General features: G+C 36.1%; 1 protein-coding gene across 1 annotated transcript in view; it reads right to left on the bottom strand.

Moving 5' to 3' along the window:
* COL24A1 (collagen type XXIV alpha 1 chain) overlaps positions 1–24,097 on the bottom strand; it is a 368,161-nt gene that overhangs the window by 87,515 nt on the left and 256,549 nt on the right. Inside the window, exons 34-40 of the mRNA XM_061121489.1 lie at positions 23,993–24,046; positions 19,141–19,194; positions 18,717–18,770; positions 17,372–17,425; positions 17,101–17,208; positions 4,736–4,789; positions 3,009–3,116 (exon numbers count right to left, since the gene is read on the bottom strand). Coding sequence (XP_060977472.1) covers positions 3,009–3,116; positions 4,736–4,789; positions 17,101–17,208; positions 17,372–17,425; positions 18,717–18,770; positions 19,141–19,194; positions 23,993–24,046 — 486 coding nt within the window. The remainder of the gene's footprint in view (positions 1–3,008; positions 3,117–4,735; positions 4,790–17,100; positions 17,209–17,371; positions 17,426–18,716; positions 18,771–19,140; positions 19,195–23,992; positions 24,047–24,097) is intronic.

The following is a 24,097-nucleotide window of genomic DNA, read 5'->3' as shown; positions in this document are numbered from 1 at the left end:
ACATATTTGCCCTTCTAGATTTCAAAAGATACTATAATGATGTAACAATTTAAATGGTGTGGTACCTAGTAATAAACTAAAAAATTGAGAAAAGAAAATAGAGAAAATGGAAACAGACCATTCTTTGAGAGTAGCTTACAGTGAGGGTAGCATTTCAGAAAACTGGAAAATAGATTTATTAAATAGCATTGAGACAACTGGCTAAGAACATGGAAAAAAGAAATTAGTCCCTTACAACTTATAGCAAAATAAACTCCATATGCTTTAACAGGGCTAAGGGCAACAATATTAGGAAAAGGATATGAAAGAATACTTTTATATACTTTATGTAAAGAAGTCATTTCTAATGAACAAACAAAACCTAGACTGTTAACAGTAAGACTGACAAATTTGATTGTAATAATTAAAACCTCTGTCCAGTGAAAGATAGTGTAAACAAGATAAATGATAGAAAGGGAAATATATTTGCAACATATTTAACAAAAATATATTATCTAAACTATATAAGGTGTTCTTGCAATTAAGAAAAAGAAAACAGTCTAATAGAAAAATATGTAAAGTACATATGAACAGGCAACTTTCAGAGCAAAAAGTACAATTTATTTAGCTGCAAGCAAGAAAATGTAAGAAAGAAAATGAGACATACTATTTCATTTGTCAGATTAGCAAACATCAAAAGGATTAATACGAAGTATTTCCATAAAAGACTCAAATGTAAGACTTGAAACCATAAATTTCTAGAAGAAAACACAGACTGTATGCTCTTTGATATTGGTCTAGGAAATATTTTTTTATATCTCTCCTCAGGTAAAATAAACAAAAGGAAAAATAAGTAGACAATATCAAACAAAATAGCTTTTACACAGCCAAAGAAACTATCAATAAAGCAAAAAGGTCACCTACTGAATGGGAGAAGATATTTGCAAACAATGAATCTGATAAGGGGTTAATATCTAAATATAAAAATAATTCATACAACTCAACATCAAAAAAACAAACAACCCAATTTAAAAATGGGCAGAGGATCTAAACAGACATTTTCCCAAGACAGCCAATAGGCACATGGAAAAATGCTCAACATCATTAATCATCAGGGAAATGCAATCAAAACCACAATGAGAAATCACCTCATACCTATTAGAATGGCTATTATAAAAAAGACAACAAATATCAAGTGTTGGGAAGGATGTGGAGAAAAGGGAACCCTTGTTCACTGTTGGTAGGAATATAAATTGGTGCACCATTATGGAAAACAGTATGCAGGCTCCTCAAAAAATTAAAATTAAAAACAGAACTACCATATGATCCAGCAATTCTACTCTTGGATATCACATTATATGCCACTTTTGAATGCACAGGACATAGAAGAAAAATATTATCAATTTAAATAAAAGGAAGTACATACTACCTGACTTAGTAAGATGACAGTAAGGAATGGAAGATTTAAAATGAGGCTGAGCACTGTTTATAATAGCCAGGACATGGAAGCAACCTAGATGCCCATCAGCAGACGAATGGATAAGGAAGCTGTGGTACATTTACACCATGGAATATTACTCAGTCATTAAAGAGAATTCATTTGAATCAGTTCTAATGAGATGGATGAAACTGGAGTCCATTATACAGAGTGAAGTAAGCCAGAAAGATAAAGACCATTACAGTATACTAACACATATATACGGAATTTAGAAAGATGGTAATGATAACCCTATATGCAAAAGAGAAAAAGAGACACAGATGTACAGAACAGACTTTTGAACTCTGTGGGAGAAGGCGAGGGTGGGAAGTTTTGAGAGAACAGCATTGAAACATGTGTATTATCTAGGGTGAAACAGATCACCAGCCCAGGTTGGGTGCATGAGACAAGTGCTCGGGCCTGGTGCACTGGGAAGACCCAGAGGGATCGGGAAGAGAGGGAGGTGGGAGGGGGGATCGGGATGGGGAATACATGTAAATCCATGGCTGATTCATGTCAATGTATGACAAAAACCACTACAATAATGTAAAGTAATTAGCCTCCAACTAATAAAAATAAATGAAAAAAAATTAAAAAAATAAAATGAGGCTGAGGAGTCTTAGAATTGAGAGTAAGTGATAAGAGGAGATAACGGATAGAGAATTGCATTTAGAACATCAGAGAGCTTCAACTAAAAGAGTTCCCCATCAGAGACTGCATTTTGATACTCCAGTCTAAACAATATGTCACTTCATGTGATTTTCCCCTAAAATGAGGCTAAGGAAAACCTTCCTCAGACAACAAATGGATTATTCAATGCTCTCCAGAAGGCCTTGGTGAAAAGCTACTTGTGACATTTAAATGGTGACTAGGAAATACATATGGATTTGATAAATAAGTTTACGCAATACTCAAAAGACTAAACCGGATAATCTCTTAAATATTTTGCATCTCTTTCTTCTGTGACTTTTTGAACAAGTTAAAATATGTTAGCAACATAATTTTGATATTACAGTTTCAAAAGTATCATGCTATCTTTGCTTCCAATATCATGTAAAACTCATACAAAAGATTAAAAATCAGTAGCTGTTTCGGAGACTTACCACAGCTGGTTAGAAAGATATAATCTCTAGATAAGCATGAGAGTTTAAGCATATAAAGAAAACCCATTTTTGAGTAATCTAATTTTCAAAGCAATTTGTCAACCATGACGGCAAAATTTTATACAGATATTAAATCCTGATTTCAAGTACAACTGTATAAACTTTCCTACTTAGGTTGGGAGTTATAATCTGATTTTTTAAAATCTTATTTCATATTTTATTTCCATTTTGAGATATTTTTTCCCCTTTCCTTTTTCATGTCCAGAAACCACTAAGCCATTTAAGCACTGTGGAATGCTTACAATTCTCCATATCCCATGGAGGTAGATTATTTTCAATGGAACTTTTGCTTTCTCTGTAAAATTAATCAAGAGATGAAGCTTTTAGACATGGATACATTTCTTTCCATCCGCAGTGAACTCAGTTTTGGAGACAAATCAGATACTGACCGCAGCACCTCGAGTTCCTCTGGCACCCTTCAGACCACTTTCCCCAGTTTGTCCAGGAGCACCTCTGTTTCCAGTTTCTCCTGTGGGCCCCATCTGTCCTTTATCGCCCTGCGGATGCCATTAGTAAGAGAGAAAAGTAAGAAAAAACCTTATCCTTAAATTACTCAACTACATCATATACCTGAATGGCTCCAGAGGATATTCTGTAGGCAAAATTCTATAAACAGTAACTTTGTTTTAACTTACTAGTACTACAGACCACCACTGATGATAACAACATACCATCACCATCTGGGTTACCTTAAAAATGTAATTAAAAGCAATTTTGGAAAAAAAAATACAAGCATTTTTGCATAAGTAAGCAGGGAAGTTTGGTGCTCATGCTGAATTACAAATAACCAAGTTTTTTATTCGTGAAACTTGTTATGTATTTATGTACAAATGCATGCATGCATATGTTTACTCACATCCTGAGAAAACACAGGCCCTATGACAAGCCTGTTTCTACAGAGAATTTCAGTGCCCCAAAGATACATTTAATGCATAAAGGCTCTAGTGTGCAGTTCTGTATACTCAACATCATCACTTGGTTGGAGTTTGTCTTTAAAAATCTGTAACATTTTTACATGATTTTATATCCATCTGAAAACAAATTCTTCTGTTTTCCAACAGGCTAACTGATCATTCTCTAATATCAAAGTGCAGCTGCTTTTAAATAGTAAATGTTATAATTTATTCTTCACATCTGGTAACTTAGTTCTATTATTGACAATCAAGTAGACACAAAGAAAAACTAAACTATGATTACAGTCAGGAAATTTCTGGTGATTCATAATAATTCACAGGTTGCCATAAGGATCTGCACTGTCCTACTTGTAAAACCATTTAGAAAGAACATTATGATGAGAAGAGACTTCAATATTGGGCATTATTTCATGGCTAAGAATGGTAACTAAAATGTACTTCATTTACTTTTATCTTTTATTATTTCTTATACTGACCCCCAAGTTATGAGAAAGATGGATTAGGTGCATATTCACAGAAATGATATAATTCAATTTTGGGAACTAGAATATGGTGTGATTTGTAGTTAATTATAGTAAATATATTCAGATTTATTGTATTACAATGGGAAAGTAATTTCTATGTTTCACCAATACTTGAACAAATTATTGACTCTATCCAAGTATGAATTATTTGTTATAAAGTACTAAATTTTACAAACACATCACATTTTCTTAGCAAAAGGAAGCAAATAACACATATTGTTTTGTGTCTCTTAGTTAATAATAGGGAAGATAAAATCAATACTAACATTTTCAAGTTAGAAAAATATATTCAAACAAGCCAGAAACAATTCTAATAATACTTCTCTCCCCTAAATATCTTACTAAAGTTGTTATAAAATGGCACAAATGGTATAGTATTTTTTCTTTTCTCTCTTTTCATGCCTATGGTCTACTAAAGAATTTCTGGTAAAGATGAGAAGAAAAAGCAAAGATCTTTTTAGAAATGACAAAGTCAAAAATTTGACTTCAGATAACTAAGGTTAAAAAGTACTCCTATGTGGAATTAAATATTAATTTATACAATTGTGCCTTTTAATTCAAATTTATAGCTCTTTAATGCTTTATTTCTAGAACAAATAAAAACATCACTATGCTATGCAGCTTTGTGCACATCAGAATAGAGAAAACCAACATAAAAAGATATAAAAACAAAATTACCTTCTTTCCTGGACGACCTCTTTGTCCCGGAATTCCTGTAATTCCTTCAGGTCCCTGAATATTAAGTATAAAAAAGGAAATAAATTATTAGAGACAGGACTAGATAGAATGCTTAAATATTTACATCACATGATCACTGACTTGAACAGTAAGTAAAAATGTGGGCTACTTCTCAATATTATTATGTTTGTATAACTATTTAAAAAGAGGTTATGATGAGTTAGAGGCCCAGCTGTTACTAGTGAGTAAAGTTCACATATACAAACCAGTCAAGATAGACAAAATGAAACCATTCTTAATCACAGAGGGAAAATAACTTGGTTTTAGCACAGCCAGTGAGAAAGTAATTAAAGTTAACCTAAATGCATCCATGTCAGCAGTTCTATGAGCTACTTTGGGTTCAACATCTTGTTGAATGCACAGGATTATAAAATATATCTAATACATTGTCAGGGAGAATCTCAAAATCTCACTGAAGGGTAAGATTAAGCAAATACTAAAGGGGAAACACATTGAGAGAAAGGAGGTAGTCAAATTAAACTGTTTAAAGCAATATTTTTATTTAAATCGGTATTTTATTTAACTAAAAGTTCTCAATAAACACTTTTTTTTAAAGTAAGAAGTGGTTAAAATATTTTAACGTCATATGAATTTGCAGGTCAACAATGGTTAGGCTTAAATGAGATCCACAGTAAGCCAGGCTGCAAATTCAAAAATAGCTAATAATTAATCACAGCATTCCTTGCATTAGTTGGAAATGAAAATGGAAATTTCAAATTTGTGTCCCAAAACTTGGCAAAAGGCAAAAATGATGTAGACAAGAAATAAATTGTGGTTTACCACTGTGCTACAGAGGCTCTTGATAAATATTTGTTAAACGAATAAACAGATACCTAAGGAAATGACTCATGCCCTGTGCTCCTGAGCAAATGTTCTTCTAGCCTCAGAAAATCCGCTGAATTTAGAGGCCAAAGCGGTTAAGTTCTATTGCTGTAGTTCCAGCTGCATCCAGAGGTTGAAATGATCTTGCACTAACGTGAGACTTCTTTGCGGTTAACGTGGCCTTTTTAAGAGAGGATGATTAACATTTACAGAGGTTAACGACGTGAGCATTTAAGCCAGACTGCTCTAGTTGCATATTTTGGCTGTGTCACCTAACAGCTGCGTGACTATAGGTAGATTATTTCACCTCTAAAGGCCTTAGTTTCCTGTTATATAGCAGGGGTGTATTAATACTTCTTCAAAGAGTTACTAAGATTGAATGAGAAAGGACTAGGCTTATACTTGAAGAGCTCAATAAATGTCAGTTCTCATTAATTTCTGTTGCCTTTTCAAAGGGCATTATGCAATAATTAAATATTTATAAAAGATTATTAATAAAAGGCATAATAAACACCCACGCGTCTACCACCCACTTTAAGAAATAGGAGCTACACACACACAAATACACAAATACACACAAGACTTAAGTCCCATATATGCATTTATATTTGTAAACATATCACCTCTTCTCACTCAGGTGCAACCATTGTCCTTAATTTGTTTATCATTCTCATGCATTTATTTACATTTTTACTCCATTTGTATATATTCCCAAGCATTATATGCTTATTTTGCATCTTTTGAAACTTTCAATAAGCAGTATCATACTTTACGCATTCTTTTGAAACTTTTTTTAGAACAATATTTTGTTTTTGAAATTATTTAGTGTCTCTACGCTACTTACACTTTGTATTCATTTCTATAGTGGTGGTGGTTGTGGTTTAGTCACTAAGTTGTGTCCGACTCTTGTGACCCCATGGACTGTAGCCGGCCAGACTCCTCTGTCCATAGGATTTCCTAGGCAAGAATGCTGGAGTGGGTTGCCATTTCCTTCTCCAGCAGATCTTCCCGACCCAGGTTTCGAACCCAGGTGTCCCACATTCCAGATTCTTACCGACTGAGCTACAACATTAAATAGTAGGATTCTGTTTTGTAATCAAACCACAACTTAACTCAGCCACTTCCCTAGTGACGAACTTTTGGTAGTTTTTTTTTTGTTTGTTTTGCTTTGCTTTGTTTTTTATGCTACGAACAGCCCTTCAATAAATACTCTTGCACCTACCTCCATATACCTACGTCAAGAGCTTTTTGGGTGAGGGTGTATACTCTGGAATTGAATTGCTGGCTTGCAGGATACATGTACCTTTCAGTACATAAGATTTTGCCAAGTTGTTCTCCAGAGTTTTAGCCTATTTACATCTCTCAAAGCAACATTTACAAGTTCCAATTACTCCAAATCTTAAATGTTTGGTACTATCAGACTTAAAATTTGTCCATCTCAAGGGAGCAAAATGACATATTATTAGGGATTTCAATTCACATATTCCTGATTATTAAGGAAGAATGAATATCTCTTCATATAGTAATTCAGCATCTTTATGTGAATCACTAGTTCCCATCTTTTGTCCAGTATTCTAGATCCAAGGCCTCCTCATCCTTGCCACCACTGCAAACACAGTCAGTATTAGGAAGTAAGAAAAGAAGAAGGTGGAAGACCCCTTAGCATCACAAGAGTCTGAGCTTTACCCAAAGAGACTACTAAATTATAGGAATAGATTAAGCTTTTAACTGAATTGGATATAAAAGTTTCCTTTCTTTCTCAATTCCCCAACCACTCTTCACTAATCTAAGTTAGGACTTGTGAGGAAAACCAGATTAGCCAGAAACAAATTTTATATTTGCACATGTCTAAGTACCAATCTGTAACCCTATTACACACTTAATTGTAATAAGCAACAACTCAGTTGCTCACCTAAAAATCATATTTATTCTTTATTATGCTTTCCCTCTTTCTCAACATCCAAACCATAAGCAAATCCAGTCAACTATATCTCCAAGATGTCTTGAATCTGATCATTATTTACTATCTCTATTGCTCCCCTGCATTCCAAGTCACTCTATCAGTTTTTCATCTACATGACTGCCACAGCCTTGTAAGTGATTTGGTCCACTTTTACCCTTATATTCCATTTCTTCAGAGTAACCCAAATGATCATGAACAGTTTTAATCAAACATCTCTCCTTGTGTAAAACCTTCCAAATGGCTTCCCATTGCAATCAGAATAATCTTCAAACCTCTTATCATGGTCTATAGTCCCCTATATGATCTGCCACCTCTTATTTCTCTGACATCATGTTTTCCAGTTATCTACTACTTGGACCCTTCCTTTTTTAAAATAAGGCATTTAATAGATACCCTTTCTACCTTGGGGCATTTGCATTAGATGTTTCCTCTGCCTAGAAAACTCCTTTTCAGATAGTCACATGATTGACTTCTTTTTATCATTAGGCATCTAGTTCAATGTAACTTCAGGTAGTCCTTCTGTGGCCATCCCAATTAAAGTAGCCCCTTTATCAGGGCATTCAAAATCCCATTACCATGTTTTATTTTCCTCTTAGGGCTTATCACTATCAGAAATTATTATTCTTGTTCACACTGTCCTTCTACACTGCATGTTCCATGATAGCAGAGATCTTGTCTGTTTTGTTCATTGTTCTAACAGGGTCCAGAACTGTGTCTCGTATATAATTGATGCTTAATAAATATTTAATAAATGAATGATAGAATGCATGCCCAAAGGAGAAAATATTTAGTCTTACAGACAGTAGCTGGTCTACTAGATATCTATTTGTAAATAAATAACACCTTAAAAAAATTTACTATCTGTTGGAATTAAAACCAAAGTTCACAAATAAAAGGCAAAGGATAGTGACATTTTTATACTTTTTAGCTTCTAGGAAATAGAACAAATGGACCTGTTAGAAATCTTCTGCATAGTAAACTTTCAAACATATTTGAAGAGCTCATTATGTGTGAGAAAAGACACTGCCTGTGTTCTATATTGTATTTTCTTCTGTCATTATATCAGTAAGATCTTCCCTGGTATTTTCATTCACTTTTTTTCCATTTAAAGATAGTTTGTTTTTCTTTTTGGGGAGTGGCGGTGGTAAACTTCCACTGATGTTAGTTTGGTTTATTTTAGTGTTTGTTCAGAAATGCATCAGTGATAATTTTCTCCAAAATGTTGTCTTTTAAAAGTTTACATGACCCACTGCAACCTATTTGTGTATTTAGAGACTTGCAGGGCAGAGTAGAAAAAGGCAATCATTTCTCAATGTGCATGTTTTAATAGACTTCTTCAATGATTACACAAATAAGAATGTTTTTAAACAAATGTCATGTTGACAGGGAATAGTTGCCTTGATGTTCAGCCTACTCACACCACAGAGGACGGATTTGGGATTCCCTACTGATTTAACTTTGTGAGAGTAGCTGTAGTCTCAGAAGTAACATATCACATCTATTTTTAAAAACAATGGTTTTTGCGATATAATTCACATACCATATTATTAATCTATTTAAAGGGGTGACCCCCAATCATTCTGGCACCAGGGACTGGTTTCACGGAGGACAATGTTTCCATGGATGGGGGAGATAAGCATGGTTTCAGGACTCAAGTGCATTACATTTGTTGTGTCATCTCTGGTCGGAGAGGAGGCAGAGCTCACACGGTAATGAGAGCGGCTGTAAATATAGACAAAGCTCTGCTTGCTCACCTGCTGTGTGGCCTGGTTCCTAACAGGTCCTGGACCAGTATGGGTCCACAGCCTGGGGGATGGGGACCCCTGACTTGAAGTGTATGATTCAATGGTTTTCTATAGTGCTGTGCAACCATCACCATAATTTTAGAATCAATTTCCATCACCCCATAAAGAATCCTGTACCCACTGACAGTCATTTCCAGTTTCCTCCCAAGCCCTAGCCTTAGGCAACTCGAATTCGCTGTCTCTAGAGATTTGCCTATTTGGGATATTTCCTGTATTATGTGGTCTCTTATGACTGACTGCTAGGCATAATGTTTTCAAAGTTCATCAAGATTGTAGCATGAATCAATATTTTTTTTTTAATGGATCAGTATATTTTTTATTGCCAAATAATATTCCATTGTATGATATACTACATTAATTAATAAACATTTATTGATTGATGACCATTTTTTTTTTTTGTTATTTCTTTTGAGCTAACATAAATAATGCTGCTATGAGCATTCATGTAAAAATTTTTGTTTGAATCCTGTTTTCAATTCTTTTGGGTATATGCCAAGAACGGATGGGGCATATGGTAACTCTGTTTTTAACATTTTGAGAAACTACCAAATTGATTTACAAAGTAGCTGTACCATTTTACATCCAACCAATGATGTATAAGAGTTCCAATTTCTTTATATTCTCATCAACACTTATTATTTTGTTTTTTTTTTCCCTCTAGTAGATGTGAAGTGGTATCTCATTGTGACTTTATTTGCATTTTCCTAATAGTTAATGATGCTGAGTATCTTTCATGTGCTTATTTGCCAACTATATATATCTTCTTTGGAGAAATATCTGTTTAAAGACTTTTCACTTTTCAATCAAATTATCTTATTATTGAGTTGTAAGAGTTCTTCATATATTTTTGGATACTAGTCTCTTATCGAATATGATCTGCAAATATTTTATCCCATTCTATGGTGTCTTTTCACTTTCTTGATGGTGTTCTTTGAAGTTCTAAAACTTTTCACTTTAATGCAGTCCAATTTATCTGTTTTTCTTTGTTATTTGTAATTTTGGTGTTATCTAATAAGGCTTTGCATAACCCAAGGTCAAGAAGATTTCCTTCTATGTTGTCCTCCAAGACATTTATAGTTTTAGTTCTTAAATTTAGATCTATGACCCAGATTGAGTTAATTTTGTGTGTAGCATAAGGAAAGATCCAAATTAATTTTTTAGTGTGTGGGTATCCAGTAGTTTTAGCAACATTTGTTGAAAAGACCATTCTTTCTCTCATTAAATTTTCTCAGTACATCACATACTTTTGTAATTCAAATTTATCTTGCTTATTTTTTTCCCCGGAAATTAATTTATCCCTTGAGATAACCAATAACACTAGACATTATTAAACAAAGTTTGGAAATTACAGAGAATGTTCCCATTAGAGACTGTATTTTTCTTCTGCTTGAAATTTTTCAGTGGCCTCTTACTATACTTTAAATAAGCCCCAATTTTTTACTATGGTTTAAAAGGTCCTTCATGATTTGCTACCTACCTATTTCCTCAAGCTCATCTCAAACAACGTTTCACTATTCACTCTGCTGTAACAAACTCCTTTTAGTTTTCCAAAAATACCTAGATCATTCTTACCTCCCATCTTGGTCCTTGCTATTCCATTGCTATTCAACCTACCTTGAAGGATCTCCAGAGTTCTTTCATTCACTGGCTCGTCTTCACTCTCCAGGTCTCAGCTCAATCCTCCCCTATCTAGAGAAGCCTTTCCTCACTGCCTTAGTGTAAATAGCTTCTCTTCTCTTAACTAGTTGGCTTTCCCCTTCCCTTAACCAGTTGTCCTTTATTATCATCTTGTTTATCTTTATCACTACATTAACCACCACCTACAGTGATCTTGCCTATTCAGTCTTCTCCATGATACTGTCAAATCTGAGATCAGGAATCTTCCTCATCTTGTTCCCCTTGGTATTCCCAAAACTTAGCAGAGTTCTTGGCTCATCCAAGGAACTCATAAACTTCACTGAATTAGTGAATGGAAAAATTTTAGAGTCACAGTTTGTAAAGCTAACAAAAATTTAGAAACTGTATAAAAATTCAGAAGATTAAAAAAATTTAATTTCTAAATATTTAGAAAAATTTTACAGAGTCACATTTGTAAAGCTAACAAAGATTTAGAAACATCCAAGCTAATTTTTTTTTTAAGACTATGTAACCTTTTCTTCTCAAAAAAAGCCTGCATAGAAGCTAATATGTTAACCAGACATGGAGAATCTTCTCTGATTCAAGCAGATAAAGAACAAACAAAGTCCTTCCAGTTCAGCATCCTCCTTGACACAATCATCATAGGGGTTCTGCAGAGCTCCAACCCCTTTATTAAGTGTAATGTGTAAACTGAGAAACCAAAGAACGACTCCCAGAACAATGTACAGCACTTTAGTAATAGACTAGGGTTTGAACAATTCTTGCAGAGTAGACAGTGCATGCTTCTTTCTATTGTGTGTTGCTTTACAACACAACAGTTCAGAACACGCAAGTCTAAAACCAGAGTTTTATGAATCATTCAGAAGATAAGAGTTTAGATAACCTTTTACTCCTTAATGCCACTGACTTCAAATTTCCAAAGTGATTACTTTTCAGGGTTTCCAAGGAAACTGTCTTAGAAATAAGAGTCATGTATACCTCATTCTTTTCTAAATATTTCTAACTATTCCTCTCATCTTTTTGACTTCACTTTTAAGACTCTACTGAAAAAGCTTCTTCGAAAAGTATGCATTATTTAATTTCAGATTCTCTTAAGCTATTCACTTCTACCTAATATCATACCACTCTACACAGATGGGAAAATTAAATTTCAATAAATCCCATTAAGTTTTCTTGTAAAGCAATAAAACAAGACAATTTCATTTATACCTACTCAGCTTCAGAGTACATAGCTTCACATCTGTTTAGATCTTAAATACCAGGGCGATACACTTTTTAAGAAATGAATGATGAACCATAAGTCAGGCAGATGTTTCTTCACAGAAGCTTTCAAGCTCTTTTTCTCATGCAGAGTTATGCATTTAGACAACTGAATTGTCTGTTTTAGAGCAGATTTCAAGCATGAAATACAAAATGTTTTCCTTTGTTCAAAGAGTTCATCTTGGATTTGGGAATTAGTTACTGATGTTTCCCTTGCCTTATTTTTCTATCAAGATATCATTTTCCAATCTTTTAGAAAGCAAAAAGAACATCTCTTTACTTGAAAAAAATTAATTTTTTCACTTTCTTATTTTTTAAAAGAATTTTTAAGGTAGCATCTTTGTGATATTGCCTAAGGAAGAATTATTTTTATGTGCAAAAATAAATTGAACATCAGGCTGCCTGATTAAGCAATAGCTCCTTGGATCATAAAATTCTTTTGAAAAAATATGCCATGGTATTTTTATTGAGCTTATGAGCTAAAAGGCATTTAAAATTCCAAGAAGAACAACAGAAAGAATAAAAAAGAAATGCACATGTGTTGTTACTAAAAAAGGCACCAAAGATGTGTACAAGGCAGGATTATTCCTGGGAAAAGTTATGAAGCAGATGAAGTCTGTGTTTATCATTTTTCCATGTCTTGTTTTGAGCCCCTTTTTCATCTCTGTTCTACCCATCACCATTTGTCATTCTGCATCATCCCTCTGGGATTCCTGGCTGTGTTGTCCTATGGCATGATTAGACCTTTCTTTTTGTTAGTTCTGCGTCCCACCGCCCTCCCCGCCACCACTCCAAATAACTTCAATATTTTCTTAGGGAACTAGGCCAGTTGCCTGAAAAAAAAAATCTATGCTAAAATATTAATAATCATTAATGACCTTATTATATAAAAACAAATTTGAGAAAACTTCTCAGGAAGATAACTACACTTTCTCAGTACTTGTTATTTGGCTTCTCTGTGGGTCCAGTCCTGATGAATCCTCTAAAAAAATTAAAACTATCAAGAATCCTAGAAATCCAAGTCTCAAGAAGTGTGGCTTGGAACCTGAGGGTAAGGCTGAAGCAGGTTTTTGAATCACAGAGACAGAATAACCACATTAAGAAGCTGGAGGAAAGGTTTCATTTGGGTTGCATTGTCTTTTCCCCAGGCCAACACAGCATTGCAGAGTGAACCCATTTGATCTATAGAGTCTCCTGTGGGGAAAAAGAGAACCCAAAGTGGATATTCAGCCCATCTACTGTTGCAAGATGTTTCCAGAATTGCCCAGTCAGGTCTGTCTGAGGATCATTTGGAGAACTTGAGGGCCTGACAACTGGGGAAAAGATAAGAGATGGGCAAAGGGGCAAGACTTACAGTAACCAGTACTAAAGTATTATTGGATTTCATCTCTGCTTGTAGCAGCACCTGAACAGAGATCCCAGCCAGTGGTCTGCCTATCTGCAGAACTTAGCTGGTGACATTATCTGATCAGGGAGCTTGGCTGCAGTTCTGCATGATTTGGAAAGTGAAAGTGAAAATCGTTCACTCTTGTCCGACTCATTGCGACCCCATGGACTGCAGCACGCCAGGTCTCCCTGTCCGTCACCACCTCCTGGAGTTTACCCAAACTCGTGTCCGTTGAGCTGGTGATGCCATCCAATCATCTCATCCTCTGTTGTCCCCTTCTCCTCCTGCCCTCAATCTTTCCCAGCATCAGGGTCTTTTCAAATGAGTCAGCTCTTCGCATCAGGTGGCTGAAGTACTGGAGTTTCAGCTTTAACATCAGTCCTCTCAGTGAACACCCAGGACTGATCTCCTTTAGGAGGGACTGGTTGGATCTCCTTGCAGTTCAAGGGACTCTCAAGAGTCTTCTCCAACGCCACAGTTCAAAAGCATCAGTTCTTCTGCACTCAGCTTTCTTTACAGTCCAACTCTCACATCCATACATGACTACTGGAAAAACCATAGCCTTGACTAGACGAACCTTTGTTGATAAAGTAATGGACTGTATAGTCCATGGAATTCTCCAGGCCAGAATAATGGAGTGGTGTGTGTCCCCAGCCAAATGTTCATACCTGCCTGTTATATGGCCCTGCCTGGGCAGGTGAGTAATTCTATAACACTGCTCAACAGCTAAGCATGGGCTCCCATCCTGCTTGACCAGAAAGCCTTGTCTGAGAACTTAGGCAGCTGTAGAGTCCATACTACAGCCTTGCTCAGGCAGGGAGCCAAGCCAGCAGATCAGGGAGCCTGAGCAGTGACCCTGGGAAGGCTTGGAGTCCAGTCTAAGTTAAACACTTCGCAGCTGTGGGATCCAGCCCTATTCAGCAGCAGTTTCACCTACAGCCTGTCCAATTATAAAAACAGCTTGTAACCCCACCCATGCAATGTAACTCCATACTACCATGGAGTATTATCTGTGAGATGCAGCTGAAGGCCCCACTTAAACAGAGAGCCTGGCAAGTGGCCTCATCCAACAGAGAAGCATAGCCAGTGCCCTAACTGATCACAAAGCAAATCTGTTCAAACCTGGGGCACAGCCTGTAGCTCCATTCAACTGTGAAGCCATATTTGCAGCCCTGCCTGAATATGGGGTCCTACCAGGGCCACATCCGGTTAGACAGTATAACATGAGGCCTTGCCTAATTGCAGAATCCAACAAGTGCTACTGTCCTTCCAGGGAACATAGCCTGAGATCATATCCTACCAGAGGTAACTTCAGAAGCCAGCTAATGGCCCCATCTGACCATGGAACCCAGTCAGCATACCTACCCAACCAGGGTACCTATTTAGTGGCCCCACTACTATGTGGAGACTAGCCAGGTGGCCAACCCAACTGCAGAGACCAGCCAGTGGCAACTCTCCTTTTGCCTCACAATATGGGTAGGGACCTCACCAACCTGGAGATCTCAGTAGCAAGCTGTGCCTGCCCACAAACACTATAAGCAGACCCATCCAAGTCCCTCAAGCAGAGAGATTGGTGAAGGTCTTTCTCTGCCAAAACAAACCTATAAAATCTAGAAGAGGAGATCACTTACTCAAATGTGCAAGCATCAATGCAAGGATATTGTGATCATAAAAAAACAGGTAAACATAACAAAACCAAAAAAAAAACTTAAAACAGCTCAATAATTGAAATGGAAGTCTGTGAACAGTCTAACAAAGAATTGAGAATAGTGTATTAGCTGTGCCTGATTCTTTGTGACCCCATGTTTTGTAAACCCTCCAAGCTCCTCTGTCCATGGAATTCTCCAGGGAAGAATTGTTGTTGTTCAGCTGCTAAGTTGTGTTCAACTCTTTGCAACCCCATGGACTGTAACACATCAGGCAAGAATATTCCTCTTAGAAAAGTGCAGTGAATTTCAAGAATACATAGACAGATAACTAAATGAAATTAGGAAAACAATGCATGAGAAGTTCAACAAAGAAATAGAAATCATGAGAATAAACAAAACAAAAATCCTAGAGATAAATACAGTGATTGAATTGAAGAATTCAACAATTTCAACAGCAGACCTGACCAAGCAGAAGAATCAATGAACTCAAAGATAAGTGATTTTAAATTATCCCGAAGAGCAAAAAGAAAAAAGAATAAAGAAAAGACTAGGATACTAATGGGAAAGCATCAAGTAGGACAATATTGTGCAAATACCAGGAGAATAAAAAAAGAAAAGAGCAGAAAGAATATTTAAAGATATAATGGCTGACAACATCCCAAACTTAGGGAGAGAAATAGTTGTCCAGATTTTTGAGGCTCAAAGGATACCAAATAGGTTGAATCCCAAAAGGGCTACTTTGAGACACATTATAGTTAACACTCAGTACCTGCAGGTTTCACAACTGCAGAGTCAAACAACCAAAATATTAATGATATTAATATTATCAAAATATTAAATATTTTTTTAAAATTCCAAAAAGTTGCAAAACTTGAATTTGCCATGCAGTGACAATAGTTTACATAGCATCTATACTATATTTACAACATATTTACATAGTATTTGTTTTACTAGGTATGTAAGTAACCTAGAGGTGATTTAAAGTATACAGGAGAATGTAGGTAGGTTATATGCAAATACTAAGCCATTTTATATAAGGGACTCAAGCATCTGCAGAGTTTGGTATCTGTGACAGTCCTGGAACCAATCTCCCATGGAAACTGAGGGATGACTGTAATTATACCATCAAAGCAAAGAGAGAATTTTAAAAGTAGCGAGAGAAATGTGACTCATCACATATAACAACCCAAATAATACTATGAGTAGGTTTCTCAGTACATATTTTATAGATCGGGAGAGAATGAGATAACATCTTTAAAATATGGGAAGAAAAACAAAACCCTCTTAATCAAGAACACTATACCCAGAACTGTCCTTCAGGAATAAAGGAGTGAGAAAGAGTTGCCCAAACAACCCAAAGCTGAAGAGTTCATCACCTCTAAACCTGCCTTACAAAAAAATGCTAAAGGTCATTTTTGAAGCTGAAATAAAACAATGTACCATTGTAATCATTCAGCAATATTTATGTATATCAAATCAACATGTCATGTCCTATAAACTTATATATGTCAATTATATCTCAAAGTGAGAGGAAAAATTAAAAAGTTCAATAACCTGTGTGACATATGGGAAAAGTATCTTTTTTCCTTGGATGTTAGGCTGATAATCAGTGCCTGGTTTGTCCCTCACTCAAGCCATAATTCTACACCTTCAAACACCAAATGGACATATAAGGGGGTCAAGAATGTGTGTATATGATTCACACATGTATATGTGTGTGTGTGTGTGTGTGTGTGTGTAGAGGGCTGAGTTCACTGAGTTTTGAACCCAGAGGTACTCACCGGAGGGCCCATCAGACCTGGTCCACCCACAGGCCCTGTGGTCCCTGGTAAGCCTGTCTCTCCTTTTTCTCCATCCTCTCCAGGAAGTCCCCTTCCTCCTGGGTTCCCCTATAACCCAGCAAAAAATTTTAAGAAAAAGAAAGTAGTGAAATAATTATACCATGCAATAAGGAGATTTTTTGCTGGCACATAGAAAATTAAGTGTAATATAATATTTTAAAGATTTCTCAAAAACATCTACCTTAATCATAATGTTAAAAGCATAATTTACCTTCAATCCATCTTTACCCTGGAGACCTTCTTCTCCAGGAGCTCCTGGTTCACCCTATTTGGCAGCAGAAAATAATATCTATTATGTTATTAAGTCATTTATCCTAATTTTTATTTTTTGCTCCTCATATCCATAGAAGTAGCAGTTTTATGTACATTTATTCCTACTTCTACTTTATTTATAAGGAGTACCTGACAATATAATAAACATGATTTAATTTGCCTGGAATAACTCTGAAGATGATGTAAAGAGTTATAGAACTGTAAATTCAAATAAGAGGGTCCTGGAATATTAACAACTTTAAGATAATTAAGGGTAATATATATTCATTTGGTAGCTTTGAAAACAGACACCTACATCTACATTTCTTAAAAGACTGTACATCTACATTTCTTAAATACTGAATCTCATAAAATTGTAGTAGCTTGCTTTTCTGAATTTACATGGATTAATACAACTTAATTCAGTTAAAATCAGTGTACCAGATTTTTAGGTCTGTGTTCACACAGGAGAAGTGATATTCAGAGCAGGCCCTTACTTGGAAGCTGTCTTCCTGGCTTAGAACTTGCAGAAGTAAATGTAGAGCTACACTTTATGAAGTGATTAAAGAAGTACTAGATCTCCTGCCACATGAACCATTTAAAAATAAATTAATCAGTGTCTCCACAGCTGCCCATTGCTCCCACTGCTGATACTTCATTACCCTCACCTCATACTGTCTGCACCCCTGAAAAACAGAGGAAAAATGAACAAGAAAGGAATGGGATGCAAAAAACATCCCCCAACTTTACCTCTTAGTAAAAAAGAAAAAAAAAAAAAGTCTCTTAAAATTATCTTGGCCCCTGTTATCTTGGGAAAAACCTTACCACAGCTTAAATGAACCACTGTCTATATTAGAATGTAAGCTATCTCATTGTAATTATCTAGTTATTTCTTTGAAACTTATTAACTTTGCACACCTTTGGTTTTTTGGTTTTCTAAACACAAATTATGTTTCAATGCCTTATCTGTCTTGTTAGGTCAGGAAATAGCATGAGAGCTGAACATTGGTATTTGTAAATTTCTTCTTCATCCTAACATTAGTGACATGCAGTGACCATTTAGCAAGGACTCTGCTGAGTACACCTGATTCTGAGAAAATAATGTGTGAGGTTAGGGCTCTCGATGCTATTAAATAATGACATGAAGAGTTTATCATGCAACTTTTCAACTTATGAAATAAAGACAAACATTTTCTATAATGCAAGAGAAGTTTCCTATACAATCGTTTAAGTCTTTACACTGAGCTTTCAATCTGTAAGATAGGTGGGCCAGTGCATCAAAATGGTTTCCAGTAGGCACTTACCCGTAACCCTGGCTCCCCAGCAGCTCCAACACTGCCCATAGGTCCAACATCTCCCTGCAGAAACAAAGGGGAAGATTAAACTCCTTTCTACTAAAACTGCATGTTTAATAATTATGGAGGGCATATTATGAAGACAGGGGTTCCAAAACAATGTTCCTTTCTTTTCTTCATATTATTTACAATATTTTTGCTTTTTCATTTGCATTCCTTCCCATATATACATGTATACATATGTATGTGTATATATGTATGCATATATATGGATAAGTAAATAATATTTTTGACTCATTTGAGAACACTTTCTATTTTTATCTACTATTCTTTACCTGCTTCCAAGGTGGTGGGTGTTCACCAAAATATGGGAAACATAGTGGTCAGTGGTGAAAGGTTTGAGACCCTCTCCTTGACTATTAAGGGATGTTACCTTTGTGCCTGGCTCGCCTTGAAGACCAGATTCCCCTTCAGTACCTGGAGGTCCCTAGAAGAGAATAATTTGGCACATTGTACACATTCCTTCACCAATATAAAGTCAGTAACAACCTCGTAAGAAGATGGTAGTAATCTTCAGCCCAAGGATGGGATATCTATATCCAGGAAAGGATTCTTGTTGTCCCTTTATAAACTTCATGACATAAGACCAGATAATTTCTGGGACTTTGAAGAGTTCAAATGCTAAAACAGTACCACCAGAAACCAGGACTTCTTAGACCAGTGTCTTCTAATCCTTCCTTTCACCCTTTAATCGTTGGTCGAGAAAACTACTTCCTGTTTCCTCTTTAATTTTCTACTGTCATATCCTTACTAGTCTCTATGTTTTTCACTTTGTATTCTTCCCCCCATATATTTTCATCCCTCTTGGAATATACTTCCTGAAAAAAAGTACATTTTCTTTATTGGTTTTATAAAACATATCACACAAAGAAGATATGAATTATATATATACATATGTATGGCATTATTTTCCCATTCTCCTTTCATAAGTGGGTCCATTGGGAAGCTTTTGATTGAAGTTTTTATCTTGAAAACATATAACTTGCAATCTCTGGCTATTTATAAGCATGGTGCTCCTATAATCATTGTTGTATTTTTGTCTCTTGGAGATATTTATCTTGTTTTTGAGCATACTATGCATGCCTCTGCTTTTTCTTCTTTCTCAATCTTTTTCTTCTCTTTTCTGTCAATCTATGTGTATGTGTATGTATGTGTACTTATACACACAATTACAAACACATACATATGCATTTTATATCCCCATATTTTCAGAGTACAGGGGCAGTTTAAAGCATTAACCTATGATACTAATACAGTTTGATCAGAAGTTTCCTGTTTGCTTTTTGTCTTCTAGGGATTCCCTCAATAGTTCTGATCCATGGGTGATAAACCTCCTTATAATTATTAGAGATTAAAATGTCTCTTATGCTGTTACAGCATTTTAGATGAGAAGTTGTTTTCTACCTTGACTCAGCTTCCACAATCCATATTTACTTTGCTTTTTTGAAAATAAAAGCTATAGTGCACAACAGTACAGATGAAGTTGTAATGAACAACCCCAGACCCACTCATCAGAGGCAACCACTTTACAAAACAATTTTTGCTTTTAGTTTTCCTAATAATCAAGAAATATTCCTCTACTTCTTGATATATTACCTTGCTAAAAGTTTAGTTCCCTTAAAACTCTTTCCCTTTTACCATAATTTCACCAATTTTTGGAATGACTGTATTATTTAAAATTTTCCATTGGTTACCTTTGTGACTTTATAAGAGACAGTGTATTCCAGAACTCAAGAGGAAGGACCATGAAGTGAGACTGCCTGAGCTTTTGCTCTGCTTCAGAAATTACAGGATTTAGTATTCTATCCTAAGGTTAAAATTCTCTCTCAAGAGAGAATTCCAACTCTCTTCAGATTTCTTCCATATCAAAATTGCTCTTAATCTCCTAGACCTCATCTAGTCCCCAGTTTCACCCAATCTGTCAGCGACTCTAGGCTTTTTTATTCTTAGGCTAAATCCAATGGTTGATCTTCTGATCTCAGTGGTACCTCCTTTCTTATGCCAATCTTGGATTAGCACTTTGAATTGCCTTCTCTATTTCCATTCCTAGTTGAGTATCAATGGAAAAATTATACTCTTGTGCAAAGTGGCAACATTACATATTGAGAGGTACAGTGACTAAGAGACTGGGTTCCCTAAATGTGAATGTGGGCTCTGCCACTACTACTAGTTATTGCTCTTGAACAAGTTGCTTAATCATTTCATGTCTCAATTTCCCTCATTTGTAGAATGAGAGTAACTGTATTACCTCACTGAGTATTGTGAGAATTTATTAATATGATAAAGTACACAGATACTGCTAGGCAAATAGAAATTTCTCTGCAATTGCTACCTATTATTAACAACACCATTATTAATCTAATGCAAATTCAAAGTCTCCCACTTCAGCTTGACTTTTAGTAAGGTATACGTGCTTTTACCTATCTTTAACCATTTTCCTCAACCACTATTCTTTTTTTTGGCCACACCATGGCATGTGTGATCACTGTTTCTGACCAGGGATCAAATCCATACCCCCTGCATTGAAAGCATGATGTCTTAACCACTGGACTGCCAGGAAAGTTCCCTCAATCACTATTCTGGCATATTTTCCTCAGGGGATCTACTCAACCCCTACTTCATATCACAAGAGGATCATCTCCTATTCTGTTAAAAACAATAACAACACTTCAAGTTATGCCTTTTCTCTGCTTTCTTTAGGTTCAGAGAATGTAGCACAGTATAGGTTATCAGCACTGGCTTTTGAATCAGGTTTGGATTCAAAACCAATGTCTGCTACTTGTTAACCATTTACCTTGGGCAAAATAGCAGATTATGACGAACATTCTTCTTACTTGTCTCAGGAAAGGATACTGCCATCCATTCTGTTGCACCTAGAAATCTGGAAATAATTTTTGACTTCTCTTTTCCCTTTGCTTTTCATATCCCACAAATATGCAGTTTCTCCAGAATTTATACAACAAACATTTCTCAAATCCATCTCCTTTGCACCTAGTTCAGACCTCTATCATTTCTTACCTAGTTCAATGCAACAGCCTTTTAGAAGGTATACATGTCTGCATTCTTGACTTCTTAAATACATCCTCCTTGAGGTTGCTAAAATGATCTTCCAAAGACACACAAGACTATCACTGCCCAGCGCCCTTACAGTGACTTACTATAGCCCATAAGGTAAAAAATTTTAGGGACTTCCCTGGTGGTCCAGTGGCTAGGACTCTGCGCTCTCAATGCACAGTGCTTAGGTTCAATCCCTGGTCGGAAAGCTAGATCCCTGATGCTGCAACTAAGAGCCTGCGTGCCAGAACTAAAGATCCCACATGTTGCAAAGAAGACCTGGCACAGCCAAATAAATATTTAGGAAAAAAAGAAAAGTGTTCAAGTTTTTTCAAGAGTATATAAGATTTTTTTATTTGATCCAATCATTTCTCTGTAATTTCATCTATCCTTACTGCTTATTTTGACTTTAAGAATCTCTACTGCCTCAGGTTTACATGTTCCTCCTCATACTATGCTGTGTACCCTTATCCTCTCTTTTCACATGGTTAACTCATACTTGGGCTTCTCTGGTGGCTCAGTAGTAAAGAACCCGCCTGCCAAAACAGGAGGTGGGGGTTCAATTCCTGGGTCAGGAAGATCTCCTGGAGAAGGAAATGGTAACTCACTTCAGCATTCTTGCCTGGGAATTCCAAGGGACAGAGGAGCCTGGCAGGCTACAGTCAATGGGGTTGAAAAAGAGTCAGACATGACTCAGTAACTAAACAACAACAAACTCATACTCACTCCTTAAAATTCAATATCCTCCCCTTATCACAACGCAGACAAGTCTTTTTCCCCTTATCCAGTTATGGCTATGTACCCACTACTGTACTCTTATAAAGTCCTGTGAATGTCTCCATCATTGGGTCTAACAGATTGAAGTATAATCTTTTACATGATTATCTTCTGGAATAGATTATAAACTGCTGATGGAGTCAGGGATCGTATCTCAGCCACACTTGGATTTTTAGTGAATACATAGTGCATAGCAAAAAAGCATTGCATAATCATGGGATTAGAGGAGGAGAAAAGTTTTATTGGAATGTGGCTGAACAGGTCTGCAGAGGTTAGACAATGCAGAACACTGTTTCTCATGTTAAGTAACTGGCACTTTATTAAAGACTGAGAGCTGATAAAAATTTCAAGGGCAAGGAAGATATGACAAAGATATACTGGCAACAAACAGCTAAGGAATAATAGCAGCTGGAGGAGACATGGAATAAGGAGCATTGGCGAGAGGAACACAAAGAAAACAAAAGAGCTGAGACACTGGTGGGAGCATATTAAAGGGAAAGCACAGCAGAATGGACAGGATGAGGGAGGAAGAGGAGTCTGGGAAAGCTCTCAGTTTGAAGTTACTGGACATAAGCGGCATCTTTCAGTGAGATGAGAATAAAAAGAATAACAGTGCGAAAGTGATGGGTTTGGTTTAGATATTTTGAACTTGAAAAGTGTGTAGGCTATCTAGGTGCATATATAGAAGGCAACAGGAAATCAATAATTAAAGCCAAAGGGAGAGGGCTCAGTTAGAGCTATCTAGTTGAGAGCTTATTATTCTTAAATATATCTTGAATGAGTCACTTTTCAATATTCTTCTATAACAGAGTGAAGGGCTATCAACATTAACTCTAAATCAGTAAAGAGAAAGTTATATTTACTTTTTGCTCTGTTATTTAAATGAACTGTTAAGAGAAAGTCACATGTATAAAATTAGGCTCATACAACAGGTATTCCTGCTTTTAATAGAACTTTAGATTTTATTTTCTGAATATTAAATAAAATACTATAAAATTATTCTTCAAAATATATATCTAAGATATCAACTTTACCTTTGAAAAGTCTTACAAAAAATACTGAGTACTGATGAGACCAGTCCTGGGTGTCCATTGGAAGGACTGATGTTGAAGCTGAAACTCCAAAACTTTGGCCACCTGATGCAAAGAGCTGATTCATTTGAAAAGACCCTGATGCTGAAAGATTGAGGGCCGGGGGAGAAGCGGACGATAGAGGATGAGATGGTTGGATGGCATCACCGACTCGATGGACATGGGTTTGGGTGGACTCTGGGAGTTGGTGATGGACAGGGAGGCCTGGCGTGCTGCGGTTCATGGGGTCGCAAAGAGTCCGACACGACTGAGCGACTGAACTGAACTGATGAACCAACAAGAAACAACCCCAAGAAAAATTACCTCAGCACCCATTTCTCCAGGAGGTCCAGCATCACCTTGTGGTCCTCGTGGTCCCTATATTAAAACAAAATTTAAGATGTGAGAAATAAAGTTCACTTTATATTT

This window comes from Dama dama, chromosome 20 (assembly GCF_033118175.1).
Source record: "Dama dama isolate Ldn47 chromosome 20, ASM3311817v1, whole genome shotgun sequence".
In the NCBI taxonomy this organism is placed as follows: domain Eukaryota; kingdom Metazoa; phylum Chordata; class Mammalia; order Artiodactyla; family Cervidae; genus Dama; species Dama dama.
Note: the sequence above shows the minus strand (reverse complement) of the source record. Positions and strands in the feature narration are given on the sequence as shown.